Source organism: Barbus barbus (genome assembly GCF_936440315.1).
Source record: "Barbus barbus genome assembly, chromosome: 50".
Classification (NCBI taxonomy): Eukaryota; Metazoa; Chordata; class Actinopteri; order Cypriniformes; family Cyprinidae; genus Barbus; species Barbus barbus.
Genome location: NC_136728.1, coordinates 3816129 through 3831756, shown reverse-complemented (window position 1 = coordinate 3831756; position 15628 = coordinate 3816129). Strand labels below are relative to the sequence as shown.

Here is a 15628-nt window from a genome sequence, read left to right as displayed (position 1 = left end):
TTTTAATAGAGATTGTGGGTAACAAACTCTGCCTTAACTTTGGCATTTTTCTTTTCTTTGCAGAAATCTTGGTCACCCATGGGTTGCACCCTTAAACAAGGACAGGAAAGGATACATTCAAATTGACCAACAATAATAGACACTTTTATTCAGATCAAATCACATGGCTTGTGCTTTAATATACTTTTGCATGCATTATTTTGAGGCCATGATATTGAATGTATCCATATTGGGGAAAAAAGCTCATGCACTAACGGCCTTTTAGCTTCGTGTGCTTTCAATGCTTTGCATATACCTGCTTATGAAAGCTTCAGTTCATGACTGTGATCTGGGTTTCCTGCAAAGATGAAGAAACTCGTTTCAGACACAATTTTTTACGTTTTCATTCAAAGCGATAAACCAGTACAACTCTTCTCTCCACTTCCCAATTCAGTTCATTTATCACCGGAGAAATAAGGTCCTTCATTTACCTGTAAATCATTTCTTTCTGCAGTTATTGATCTCTTTTTATGCATTGAAGGAGGTGTATAATTGGTATACATTGATACAAATGACTTCAAGTGTGGTGTTTGTATATATTAGTACCATATTTCATTTACAGGGTCTGACGAGTTTGAAACATTGTCTGTTTGGACTCGACATTAGAATTGAATGGCTTTGTATCCGGTCATCTGGTTTTGGTTGCCACGTTTTTTTAATTTATAAAAGTGTGTCTGGTTCATATTTCCTAAAATAAGTCATAAAATTGTCTTTAACCAAAATTGTACACTGACACAAATATCTGACCAAGCCAATCAAAGTTAAGTGAAATTGTTTAGTCTTTTTGTCTGCATGCATCTGAACAAGCCAATCAAAAAGTGGTTAATAAATATATATGGCCAATCAAATAAAAGGTTAATGTTTCATTGCCTTGGGAAGATACTCAAAAATGATATTGCATTTGTTTGGCTTGGCAAGATACGAAAAAAAACATTAGCTTAATTTTCATTGGATTTGTCAGGTACTCAAACTCTCAAGTTAAGCGAACTTAGTTTCTGAACAAACCAATCAACATGAAGCAAGCTTATTTATTTTTTGGTTTGTTTTGAGTATCTGACCAGGCGTTCTTTTGAGAGCTCAAACTGCAAGTAGTTTGTATCGGTTATGGAATCACATTGCGGTTTTAAGATGAAACGCTATATGGCTTTTGTCATTTTATTTTTGAATGAGTTAAAGTAGCACTGGAAAACTCCCTATAGTATGCCATCTGCTCACAACCACTGCTTCCTGTCTGTCAAACTGATATATGACATAGAAATGATCAAATGAGGAATTTTGTATTTAGTTTCTGTGCATAAATTTATTATGAAAAGTATTTTTCCTCGAATCTGATTAAACCGTGTACTATACAGATATAACACAATAACTGCGCTTTTCTTTTATTTCTCATGTCTGGTTCTGTAAGAGTTGAATTGGACCGTTGTTAATAAAATTGATCTGATGGTTTGTATCTGCTGTATTTTTTCCTTTAATGACTCTGGTTTGGAAATCTTTGCCGTCTGTGTGCGAGTGTCTTTGGGGCCTCCTCACACAAGTAAAGGTCAAGAGTGTAGAGAGGAGGTCTGGATCGTCGTATGTGGGCAAAATGACACTGGGGTGCCACATTCCCTTTGCCGAGTTTCTGCAGCACTATTTTGTACAACAAACATTTCTCTTTTCTGTTTGTACTTCAGTGGAGCCACATCTGCCTCGGTTGCCAGGTTTTCACAACAAAACCCACCTAATAGCTACTCTCAACTTGCCCGATGGCGTTTCGAGGGTGATCCTCTGATAAAAATCGCGTTCCGGGGGGAAAATACACGTTTTTTTTTTTTTTGGCGAGCTTCCCTCACGCTATCAACGCGCGTTGGAAAAACAACCCACGGCAACAGCGTTAAATTATCCCGTGAAAAAAAAACCGTGGACTTGGCAACACTGTTCTGTTGTGAGATTATATAAAAAAATGCTAATGCTTCTTGAGGTATTTATCGTTCTTTCAATATGGTTTTCAAAACTTTTTGCCTGAAAGGTTTCTGGTTTTCTCTTTTGAAGTCAATGACGTGACACTTTTTTGTTAAGGATCTTTGGGTTTATTCAACTTCAAAACATTTATGCTTAACAATTTATGAATTAAAAAGTAAATGTGAATGGCTCAGTGAAGAAATGTCAAGGTGGCGATCATAAAGAAAACGATCCGTAACAATTTGCCGTAAACAATCCATGCTTTTGTGGAAATGTCGTACTTGCTGGCCGAACTTAGATAGTCCCAGAACAGACATTTGGGAAAGAAATCAATAACTTTCAAGAAGTCAGTGTACCATCAGAAAGATTGTGACTTAACTTTGGACTTTTTAATTGAATGTTTTTAAGAACTTTGTATGTATTTAAAATATAAATAATTGTATTGCATTTTAGTTAAAAAGCTGACACATTTCAAACTAAATTTTAAAAGATTTTTTCTTCTGTTTTATTGTCTTTGACATCCTTATATTTCCCAGAATGTCTTGTAATTCTTTTAAACCATTTAAAATAATTTAATGTCATACTGTTAATAACTACAACACTGCATAAATACTTTAGTCCGAATGGAAGAAATTAATGTTTTTTTTCCCTCATTCTGAGGAACCAAATTACTCTGGCCATTCGTAAGTTTTCTTTTGTCCTTGTAAATTGGCACCTCAGAAATAGTATAATAGCGCTCCTATCTCGCCTCCACAGGCCCATTCCCCAATATCTCACCTGTAAAGGATTTCCCAATATCAGTCCATCGTCTGTCTCCTGCTTCTCAGAAGTTATACGGCGACACAAAGAGAGTGACTTTCGTGACGTATCGCCCAAGCAGCACCCTTCTTTCTATCTCACTCATTTCTATATCAACCTCTAGCGTGGCGGGACCCTGAACAGAGTTCACCAGCACCAGCTGCCCCGTGAGTCTGCCTGAGCGCTGGACGGTGAAGTGCTGGACTCCCCGGTTCCCCAGCAGGCCGAAGCGCAGCGTGTCGCCCAGGATGCGAGACGCGGACAACCGGAAGAGGATGGTGGGCGTAGACATATTGGACACCATGGACATGAAGTGGAAGTTAATGGAGATCGGGGCCTGGAAACAGGTCTTGTCTCTTTGGATGCAAGGGTTACGGTCACAACGCCTGGGTGGAAGAGAAACCAGAGAGAGATGCTGGAATGCCAGACCAAACTTTAAACCTAAAATTATGTCTTGGAAATATAGCCAGTCCATCTGCGCAGAGCAGTGAATCAGAAATTTGGTTTTGGAGCAAATGTGACAATTATAACTCTTATAAAAGCCCCTTGTCGTAGACTAGAAACATGATCTACGCAAATGTTAACAGAATATTTGGGTGACGCATTTTAAGTGTGCATACTAATTGAACATACTCAAGCCAAACATATACTTGCATCATTAGTGCGGGACGTAAATTTCAACTTCGGCCTTGAATCTTTTTTTTTGTGATAATTAGTTTGTCCACAAGGTGGCAACCTTGGCCCGACCCCTTGTTACGCAGTCGAAAAAGTAGTTTGTCATAGTTCAGCCTCATCTGCTTCTATTTCAATACGCTACTTTTCCATTGTTTTTCTATGTAAAAATCTGCTAAATGGACATGTTTGACTGTTGCGCTTGTGTTCCACGTCTTTAAAATGCAGAGCTCAAGATAAATTAAGTTAAACGTTCAAAAAACATTTTTTCCTCATTCCACTGCCTGCGTTATGTGTAAATGGCCCCCAAGAAATACACACAACTCTAATTTAAATGTGTACAGAGACATTTTATCGGTGATAACTTCTGGAGAGAAATTGTGCAGACACTGAACAAGTAGGGGGGAGGGGTAGCAAGATCAAAACTTTTTTTTTTAAGTTGAACTTTTAACTTGAGCGCCTCATTTTTAAAACCACTTATCATGCGTGATACACTGAAAGAGATGCATGTGCAATGGTCAAAGATTTTCGTCTAACGCATTTACATACAAAAACAATGAAAAAAAGTGGAAAAATGTTCTGTCTGGCTGTGTAGTTGGCTCATATGCTAAGCTTTTGCGTCAACTTAAGTATACTTTGGGCTTTAGTATGTTTTGGAGCTACTATTGCATTAACACATCAGTATTTTTATGCTAATGTTCACAATAGCGACTCTTGCAACAATGCTAAGAAGGCACTTGTGTTTTAAACAAGTATAACCCTTTTAACTGCAACTTAATTTGACGATTTGTTGTATTTTGAAATCTGTCAGAATGCAAATTAAATTGGGCTAGCTAAAATAAACACAGTTTATGCTAATGTTCACAATAGTGACCCCTATGATAGTGACCAATACTAATAATGCAACATACCTGTGTTGCATTATAAGCATGTTTATAAACGCAAACCATTTTAGCTACACCAGCTTGAGTTGTTGTGTTGCGAAATCTGTCATTTTAAGCTAACATAGCTAAAAGAGTTTTGTGTTCACATGTAGATTGTTTCGGTCTTTATGCAGCCTTCAAATTAATTGATAGATGCGATTCTTCGTTCGCAAACTTTCAAAAATTGGTTTTCTGATTTACCTGCTGCACTTGAAGGTGGGATTTTCTGAGATACACATTAATGCAAGTGATTAAGATGTGGAGCAGTGGCGGGACTCACAGCGGTGAGGTTTTGATGTACGAGGCGTTATGGATGCGAGGGCAGTCCACATCCACACAGCGATGACCTCCGTATGTATTCACGCACACCTGCTCACTACTGCAGTTATGGGTCGCTCTCGCACACTCGTCAATGTCTACAGAAACACATGTTAAGAACATTAAGTCAGTGTGTTTCTGAAAATCAAATATTAATTAGGTTAATTCCTTTTAAGGCTGTGACACCAAAACAACGTCAAAGAACTAGTGACAAGGAAATCGTAACCCACGTCTATGCATCTGGGCCAAAGGTTTGAGCTTGAACACACAACTAGCATGCGCGTTCTGTGTGAGAGAAAATAATTCTCCAGACCAGCAGGTGGCAGTAGTCTATTGATCTAAAAACCCTAAACAAAGCAGAGCTAGCTTACCATTCTAGATATGAATCACATTGATTGCTTTCTTCATTCCAGATGGCCATGTCATTATGAAAATATATGTGTATTGGAATGATCAGGGCTGCATTTCCCAAAAGCATCGTAAGCCTAAGTTGATCGTAGCTCCATTAGTGACAATAGTTCTACGATCAACTTACGATGCTATTGGGAAACGCAGCCCACGTAAGATGACTTACATTCACTTTTGTTTTTATTTGTGTGCGCTTGTTCTCCAAGCCGAACAGCCAATCAGAATGTGCCTCACTGACTTCCCAACACCGATTCAACATGCTCAATCGTCCAGGAAGCCTCCAATGGGGTCTGACTAATGATGACAGTGCAGAACACACCACAGAAAACTGAGCTGACAGATGTTCAGTGACAACCCATCGGCTTGGTGTGTCAAGGCCTTGTACATATCGACTTTAATTTGCCCAGATGTTAGGTTAGTTTGGTTCATCTCTTGGAGAGTCTAGCAAGCATTGTTCTAAAACCTAGTGAACCATTTACCAAAGCAGCATTTTAAAGCATCATAGGCACCCACTTCTGGGCAAAATCTAAGGTAGCACTGTATTCCCAGAATGCCTTACAAGGAGCTCAGTCAAAAAAAATCTATGCAAGATAGCAAACTTTATAAATTGATATAAAGAAAAATATAACATTTAATAAAAAAGTATCAATAATAGTTTAATACTGTATAATTAAAAACTGACTTTTGTATATGAATATTTTACAACTTGAGTATTTTTATAATTTTTTTAGATTGAGCAATTATTTAACATTCTAACATTCACTGTAAAAAAGTGATAAGTTGACTTAAAATTGAGGAAACCCGTTGCATTAAAATTAAGTAAATAATAATAAAAAAAAACTTGACAATTCACTTATTTTTTTATTATTATTATTTACTTCATAATTTTAAGGCAACAGTTTTTCTAAATGTTTTTAAGTTAAGTCAACTTATCACTTTTTACAGTAGTGCACAACAATGACTAAACTTTCTTTTTTTAAATCAAAGACTTAATACTTACATCAAAAATGTAGTTATAAAACCATAAAAAACTGCAAACTCTTTTATTTAATATTGTTTTTTGAATTTTTTCAAGAAATGTCAATATATACAAGTAGTTTGAAAGTGTAGGGGGACTCACTCTTCTCTTATTTTTCCATGATTTTAACTGTAATGGCAACAGCGTCTTCTCTGATTGGTGGATATTTCTCAAGGATTATGGATAGTGCAGTTTTTCATAGGAAATCTGGCATTTACATTATTTTTTTTATATATATTAGTGCTAAAAAATGTCTGTATGGAGAATGGGGAAAATGGGATTTGCGCCTACTGTGGTGCTCAGCTGTTTTGTGTCTCCTGCATTAGAATTGATGCTAATGAAGACCGTTCTACATTATCCAATCAGTAAAGAGGAAGGTTGTAATTAGGATGCTGCCCTAGAAGGCAGGTGCCTATGGAAGCAGACAGGAAGGCAGCTCACTAGATTTAAACCAGATCTTCTGTTTAAATCTTCTTTGACAAACCAGCAGGTCATAATGAAGGTTTGAGAACGAACGGACCATGGCAGCTCCTGCTATCACGGCCCAGGCTGTAACCGGCAGGACACTCGCAGTGGAAACTTCCAGCCGTATTCACACAGGTGTGCAAACACAGACGGCCAGGACGAGTTAGACGGAAGAGCTCGCATTCGTCAATGTCTGAAACACACACACACACACACACACACACACAATGCTCAATCACATTTGGGTCGTTCTACAACTACAGTGGCATTTGCATCTGAAATCTGTTCAAAAATGAAACTCATTAATCATACATCAAACCTACCATGCTATATTCATTCATTTCTGTTCTGTCTCATTTCATACATGATCACACTGAATAATTTAGCATTTTAAAAATAAATTTAATTGACCATTGGCTGACATTTTCTTTTGTCATTGGTGTTACACCTAATTAAAGGTAATGAGAGCCAGTAACACCACTGATGAATTACCAGAGAGAATTAGCCGAAGCCTGATTTCACACAGGAGTCCACTACTGATCCATCGGTTTACCACAAACACATTTATCCATTTGATTTCAAATCCAAACATTGTTACTGAAAATACTTTTTCATTGTGATTATTTTTTCTTTTACAGTAATACAATCTTTATAGACGTGTTTAAATGCAATAAATATAAGAAACACATAATTCAATGCTTTTTAATTTTGCATTTAGGCTACTTCTAGATTTATTTATGAAGTTGCTCAAGCAAGTGGCAAAACATTTAAACTATTTTTCTTATGTGTACCCGATCAATCAGAGCACCACTATCAGATAATAACCATGCCTCTTACATATATTAAAATGAAAAATTATGATTAGATTAACATTGCAGCATCACTGACATATGTGTATATATATATATATATATATACATACATAACCTCAAAATGGCTCAAACGTGTATATATATATATATATATATATATACACTCACCTAAAGGATTATTAGGAACACCTGTTCAATTTCTCATTAATGCAATTATCTAATCAACCAATCGCATGGCAGTTGCTTCAATGCATTTAGGGGTGTGGTCCTGGTCAAGACAATCTCCTGAACTCCAAACTGAATGTCAGAATGGGAAAGAAAGGTGATTTAAGCAATTTTGAGCGTGGCATGGTTGTTGGTGCCAGACGGGCCGGTCTGAGTATTTCACAATCTGCTCAGTTACTGGGATTTTCACGCACAACCATTTCTAGGGTTTACAAAGAATGGTGTGAAAAGGGAAAAACATCCAGTATGCGGCAGTCCTGTGGGCGAAAATGCCTTGTTGATGCTAGAGGTCAGAGGAGAATGGGCCGACTGATTCAAGCTGATAGAAGAGCAACTTTGACTGAAATAACCACTCGTTACAACCGAGGTATGCAGCAAAGCATTTGTGAAGCCACAACACGCACAACCTTGAGGTGGATGGGCTAAAACAGCAGAAGACCCCACCGGGTACCACTCATCTCCACTACAAATAGGAAAAAGAGGCTACAATTTGCACGAGCTCACCAAAATTGGACGGTTGAAGACTGGAAAAATGTTGCCTGGTCTGATGAGTCTCGATTTCTGTTGAGACATTCAGATGGTAGAGTCAGAATTTGGCGTAAACAGAATGAGAACATGGATCCATCATGCCTTGTTACCACTGTGCAGGTTGGTGGTGGTAGTGTAATGGTGTGGGGGATGTTTTCTTGGCACACTTTAGGCCCCTTAGTGCCAATTGGGCATCGTTTAAATGCCACGGCCTACCTGAGCATTGTTTCTGACCATGTCCATCCCTTTATGACCACCATGTACCCATCCTCTGATGGCTACTTCCAGCAGGATAATGCACCATGTCACAAAGCTCGAATCATTTCAAATTGGTTTCTTGAACACGACAATGAGTTCACTGTACTAAAATGGCCCCCACAGTCACCAGATCTCAACCCAATAGAGCATCTTTGGGATGTGGTGGAACGGGAGCTTCGTGCCCTGGATGTGCATCCCACAAATCTCCATCAACTGCAAGATGCTATCCTATCAATATGGGCCAACATTTCTAAAGAATGCTTTCAGCACCTTGTTGAATCAATGCCACGTAGAATTAAGGCAGTTCTGAAGGCGAAAGGGGGTCAAACACAGTATTAGTATGGTGCTCCTAATAATCCTTTAGGTGAGTGTATATATATATATGCAGTGCCCTCCAAAAGTATTGGAAAAGTAAAGACAAAATTAGAAATTTTGAGCCATATATATATATATATATATATATATATATATATATATATATATATATATATATATATATATATATATATATATATATATATATATATATATATATATATATATACAGGTGCATCTAAAAAAAATAGAATATCGTGAAAAAGTTCATTATTTTTTGTAACATTTCAAAAAGTGAAACATTCATATATTCTAGATTCATTACATGTAAAGTAAAACATCTCAAAGTTTTTTGTTGTTTTAATTTTGATGATTAAAGCTTACAGCTCAAGAAAGTCAAAAATATTAGAATATTTCCTAAGATCAATCAAAAAAAAGGATTTGCAAAGCAGAAAAGTTCAAGTTCTTTAAAGTATGTTCATTTATGCACTCAATACTTGGTCAGGGCTCTTTAGCACAAACTCCAGCATCAGGCTGTGGCTCTGCTGAGGCACTATTGAGTCTTCAGCTCGTCTGGATTGTTGGATCCACTGTTTCTCATCTTTCTCTTGAAAATATCCCATAGATTCCATATGGGCTTCAGATCAGGCATGTTGGCTGGCCAGTCAAGCACAGTAATATCATGGTCAGCAAACCACTTGGAAGTGTTTTTGGCAGTGTGTGCAGGTGCTAAAGTAAATCAGCATCTCCATAAAGCTTGTCAGCAGATGGAAAGATAAAGTGCTCCAAAATCTCCTGGTAGACGGCTGCAGTCCAGTTTGTTTTCTCTTTAGCCCAGGTAAGATGCTTCTGACGTTGTTTCTGTTTCAGAAGTGTTGTTTTCCTTTTCCTGAAGATATCTGAGCGTGGTGATGCACTGTCTCCAGCTTCAGTCCACTCCTTGTGAAGCTCTCCCAAGTGTTTGAATCAGCTTTGCTTGACAGTATTCTCAAGCTTGCGGTCATCCCTGTTGCTTGTGCACCTTTTCCTACCCAAATTCTTCCTTCCAGTCAACTTTGCATTTAATATGCTTTGATACAGCACTCTGTAAACAGCCACATCTTTCAGTAATGACCCTCTGTGACTTACCCTCTTTGTGGAGGGCGTCAATGTTCGTCTTCTGGATCATTGCCAAGCCAGCAGTCTTCTCCATTATTGTGGTTTCAAAGAACATGAGATACCCGGAATGTATACTGTATGGATGGTCATTTAATGAAGCTCAATTTATTTGAATTTGAATTATTATTAGACTTTAAATATTCTAATATTTTGAGATACTGGAACTTTTGACTTTCATGAGCTGTAAGCTCTAAACATCAAAATTAAAACAATTTTTTTTTGCATATATATATATATATATATATGTTGACATAACACTATTAAAATTGTTCTTTAAATTAATAAGTACTTAACAGTTACCTTTAATATTCAATTGTGACCATTGTTTTTACCACTTTGTAAGTTAAAGTAAAACCTTAAATACAGTAGGGGGAGCATTTTTGGTATTTTATGTCCCAGATTATTCCAATAGTCTGAATAGTTTAAGCAGAGCATTTGAGCACAGATTGTGTTGTGATTGTCACAATGTAATAGAGCGTTACAAAGAGTTTTTTATTATTTATTAGCTTAAATTATATGAATGTATGCACTATGTCTGTACTTTCTCTACTGGAAGCTCCTAAAACCAAGACGAATTCCTTGTGTGTGTAAACATATTTGGCAATAAAGCTCTTTCTGATTCTGATTAAAGGATGAAGCATTTATGAACTGTATTGGAGCTAACAGTAAACCCCACAACCCATCAGAAATCAGTTATTCATTCAAGATAAAGATGAGGTTAGCCAGTCATCAAATAATTAAATTAAAGATACAGAATGAAAACCCTGTTTCATTTTAATGGTCAAACAGAGGCTGTAAAATGACCATTTTTTGAACAAGCAATTTTTAATTTGGAAAATGGTCATGAAAACTTAATTACAAAACAATTACACTTAATTACACAGACCTAGATATTAGAGGATATACAGAGGTGTGTGTGTGTGTGTGTCTCACCTGTGCACAGTGTGCTGTTATGGCTGGAGATGCTGTAGCCCTGCTCACAGGAGCAGTGGGTGGAGTCCAGAAACTCAATGCAGCGGGACGCTCTCACATGGGTGGAGACAGAGGCAAGAGGATGAGACGGTGAGGAAGAGGATGCTGATATAGAGGCAGATGCATCGTTGTTTACAGTGGTGTCCACAACTGAGAGGATAGGAAACAGTACAAGCTTATACAATGACCTTTGACCTTTTAGACTTTAGTCAGAGCAGACACAATATTTAATATGACAATAAAAACCACAGCGAGGTCCTGAGGAAAAGTACAGAGCATTCGGTGTGTCATACTGATATATGCTACTACGCATTTTGTACCATATTAAATGTCTGCTCTCACTAAAGTCTAGACATTTGTCAAACTTACATACTAAACAATGATTTCAGAGTCTAGTGCGAGTCAAATAAGTCAAAATGTCTCCTGATGATAAAGGTTTAAAAAGATAACATCAGACTCATACACTTGCAGGAGGGTTGAGCTCCGCTCCAGTTCTGGGAGTCCAGACAGACTCTGGTTTCCGGCCCCATCAGCTGAAACCCAGAGCTGCACAGGAAGTGAACCTCGTGACCAAACTTAAACACATTCCCTAGGATCCGCCCATTAGCCAGCGCTTCAGGTGGAGGACAGTCTGTCACTGGAAAAAAGAAATAAAGAGGCTACACAAACAGTTCCTATGTATCGCATAGTACATAGTGCAGCCTGTGCTTTAACACTGACATATTTAATGGTTAAGATGAATTTATATCATCGTTATAACATAGTTTACAGGTAATAGTTCACCCAAAAAAGTTAAACGTGCTCACCCTCAGGCCATCAAAGATGTAGATGAGTTTGTTTCTTCATCAGATTTGGATAAATGTAGCATTATATCACCTGCTCAGCAAAGGATGCTCTGCAGTGAATGGGTGCCGTCAGAATGAGAGTCCAAACAGCTGATAAAAACATCACAATAATCCACACCACTCCAGTCCATTAATCAATGACTTGTGTTTGTAATGGAAAAAAAAATAAAAATATGACATTTTTTTATTTCAAACCGTTGCTTACGGTGAACATATGAGTCCATAATTCATAATATTGCTTTCTCCAGTGGAAAAAGTCATCTGGACTGAATCAGGAGAGAAATATGCACAGATCAAGCACAGTTTACAAGCCAAAACAGCTCTAAACAAATAAATGGGTGAATTTTGATGTGAGAAGACAACAGAAGATGGACTTTTTCCACTGGAGGAAGCATTATTATGAATTATGGACTCATATTTTTGCCAAAAGCAACAGTTTAAAGTTAAAACTCCTAAATGATGGATTTGTTTCCTACAAGCATGCAGCTTTTGGCCTCTCGAGTCATTAACTGATGGACTGGAGTGGTGTGGATTATTGTGATGTTTTTATCAGCTGTTTGGACTCTCATTCTGACGGCACCCATTCACTGCAGAGCATCCATTGCTGAACACGTGATGGAATGCTACATTTCTCCAAATCTGATGAAGAAACAAACTCATCTACATCTTGGATGAGCTGAGGGGGAGTACAATTTAAGCAAATTTTCATTTTGGGATGAATTGTTCCTTTAAGATGAGTGTGAATGACTGATGTACTTCATTGTCCTGCTCTTGTCTGTATAAACTAGTTTGCTTGTGGCTGTAACAGACCTGTGCTCTTGTCTGTGTTGGATTTGTTGTGTTTCACTGTGCTGTTCTGTAACAGGCTGAGTTTCTTGCGGAGGCTCCGCAGACTCTGTAGGAAGGACGTCTCATGGGCAGAGAGAAGCTTTTGGACCTGCCTAAGAGCATTTAGCACTTCCTCTCCACTCTGACAGTCCTGTGCAATTAAAAAACATATATTAGACCACTCATGAGAACAAATGAGCGCTGGCTAAAGCACTACGTTTTTTTTTAGTTAATTAACATTATTACCTGTAGAACTTTTTATCAGACATTTTAGTTAAATATTATAAGATAAATAATGATTAAAATTTGATAAGTAAAATTAAATACCTGATTTTTAATTTAAATGCAAATTGTATTTTTTTTAAGCTGAATTTTTAATTGTTTTCATCTAGGTTTATCTTAATGCAGAAGAATCCAGAGTCTATTCTATTGTGCAGTCTTACAAACAAAGTTCAATGCTATTTCAGAGCTGAATTGCACGGTCATTTGGACTGTCCACTGCAAATCTGGTTTAGTCTTGGACAAGATCTACTGTGTTTTGGAGAAAGACCCAAATAAGAGCCTGGTGTTAAAGCCAAAGGCAAACACCACAGTGGTTTCTCAGCGTGAAAAACTATTTCATATTTGCAGACTGAGCTGGAAGATGTTTATGAAGAGAGCTTAACACAGCATTTGTTTTAATTACTAAACACATTATTATATTAACACAATATTGATTTTACCACACTCAAGTTTCATTTGAAAGACTGAAGAAAAACATGATTTTATGAATAAAGTAAATGTATTATTTTGATTCGGATTTTAGATTTAAAATTTTAATCATTCAGCAAACCTTGAAGAATCTGAATAAAATAATAATAAAATGTTAAAATAATAGTATATTATTACTAAAAATATTTTACATAGACCCTGTGGTACCTGTAGCCTACAATAGAATAGAATAGAATATAAAAATATTAATGAATACACATTGCAGCATGTGGATAAAAGCCCAATAACACAACAAATACAAAGACTTTGTAAAAGTCCCAAAAATAAAGATTATCTTTATGTTTATTTACATTATTTCAAAGTTACTTACTCGCCCCTGAGATGTGAAGAGTTGGCTTGTAAAAATGATCATGAAAAAAACCTTCATCCTTATAATAACAGAACAGAAGTCCTCAAAATCCTCAGCGAATGCAGAAAACGTGCGCTATTCCAGTTTGGTTAAGTTGAACTGATGCTGTTTGAGTCCAGACTGAGTCTTTGCTTGTTTTGAGGTGTTTTCATGCCGCCCTTCATCTCTTGCGCCCCAAGCACACAGTTATAGCCCCTCACTGCAGAACACAAGATCCAGGGGGTGGGGTTGGATCTGGAGAGGGGTAGGTTTAGGTATATGTAAGGATCTAGATCCAACCACGCCCCCTGGATCTTGTGTTGAGGACCATCTCCAAGCAACTCTGAGAGAACTCAACCGACAAAGAAATATAAAGGTATTTTTAAAAAAATAGGCCTACCGATATATAATTATGATACCAAATAATTTAAGAGGGGAATGTCATTTCCAAAAGAAATTAGACCTATACACCTTACACTGACAAAAAAATGATTTTGTGGTGAAGTAAATAATACAGAAAAACAAATATAATTTCTACATTAAATAATTGAGTTCAGGCAATAATAAAAAAAAGAGTAAATTCAATATTAGTACTCAATTTAAGCTTGTAGAATTGAAAGTTTGAAGTATATTTTACTTGGAATTGTTTGTTATTTTTACAAAGATTATTTAAGTAAATATCAAAGTCATGAGCACTTGGGCATGAATAATTAAAAGGTTACATTTTTGCTGTTTTCGAGATGCATTTACACTGTTTTATGGTTGTTTTTGTTATTAGGTTAAGTCATTTGCTGTTTTGTGAGTTTACTGTGGCTGAGTGAAATGTAATTGATTATTGCAGGGTAAACTTGAAATAATTAAGTAGAAATTACTCATCAAACTCTAACTGGACACGTTAAATTTACCTATTTCTAGTGCTAATTTTACTTAACTCAGTTAAGTTGGCTTTACTTAATTCCATACTTAAATGTTATATATACAGTTGCATGCGAAAGTTTGGGAACCCCTTGCAGAATCTGTGAAAATGTGAATAATTTTACCAAAATAAGAGAGATCATACAAAATGCATGTTATTTTTTATTTAGTACTGTCCTGAGTAAGATATTTTCAATAAAAGATGTTTACATATAGTCCACAAGACAACAAAATAGCTGAAATTATTAAAATGACCCCATTCAAAAGTTTGGGAACCCTTGGTTCTTAATACTGTGTGTGGTTACCTGGATGATCTACGATGTTTTGTGATGGTTGTTCATGAGTCCCTTGTTTGTTCTGAACAGTTCAACTGAGCACTGTTCTTCAGAAAAATCCTCCAGGTCCTGCAGAATCTTCAGTTTTCCAGCATCTTCTGCATATTTGAACCCTTTCCAGCAGTGACTGTATGATTTTTAGATCCAACTTTTCACGCTGAGGATGATTGAGGGACTCAAACACAACAATTAAAAAAGCTTCAAACATTCACTGATGCTCCAGAAGGAAACACGATGCATTAAGAGCCGGGGGTGAAAACTTTTGAACAGAATGAAGATGTCCAAATTTTTCTTATTTTGTAGAAATATAATTTTTTTTCCCATTTAGTACTGCCCTTCGGAAGCAACTGGAAGACAAATTAACAATTTACCTTGATCTTCAAATTCAAAAAGTTTTAACCCCTTCTCTTAATGCATCGTGTTTCCTTTGCAGTGAAAGCAGTGTAGCTACTCAACTAACCAAAGTTGTCTTTTGAAGAAGTGGGATATATCAAGACTATTTGTATTTGGACACTTTCTGGTTCTCAGATTGCTGTAGACTATATTTTACATAAACTAGGCTAGATATAAATATTTAGTAGCCTATACATTCACGAGGAAATAACTGCTATACAGTTTCCCAAGCTGTATTTATCAGAGAACAAGTGTTTGTAAACACTACAAATTTGGACTGCACAAATATTTCTGAAAGTTTTCATTTTATTTTATTTTTTTGCTACATTTATTGAATAGTTGCAGGTTCAATTATTGCTATCA

At 36.7% G+C, this 15628-nt stretch overlaps 2 protein-coding genes across 3 annotated transcripts in view; one reads left to right on the top strand and one right to left on the bottom strand.

Moving 5' to 3' along the window:
- glg1a (golgi glycoprotein 1a) overlaps positions 1 to 1488 on the top strand; it is a 28452-nt gene extending 26964 nt beyond the window's left edge. Inside the window, exon 27 of one of the 2 annotated variants that reach the window (XM_079414582.1) lies at positions 64 to 1488. In XM_079414582.1, the coding sequence (XP_079270708.1) occupies positions 64 to 136 (73 nt within the window). In that variant the 3' untranslated portion in view covers positions 137 to 1488. The remainder of the gene's footprint in view (positions 1 to 63) is intronic. The other variant, XM_079414581.1, reaches the window with a different exon arrangement.
- Positions 1489 to 2803: 1315 nt separating this feature from the next.
- LOC306868305 (fibulin-7) lies at positions 2804 to 13661 on the bottom strand (the record flags this gene model as incomplete). The annotated part of the gene is made up of 7 exons (XM_079414415.1): positions 2804 to 3164; positions 4654 to 4789; positions 6638 to 6775; positions 10812 to 11000; positions 11314 to 11487; positions 12506 to 12674; positions 13656 to 13661. 7 exons carry the CDS (start codon positions 13659 to 13661, stop codon positions 2804 to 2806), a joined length of 1173 nt encoding a protein of 390 aa, XP_079270541.1.
- Positions 13662 to 15628: the final 1967 nt, after the last annotated feature.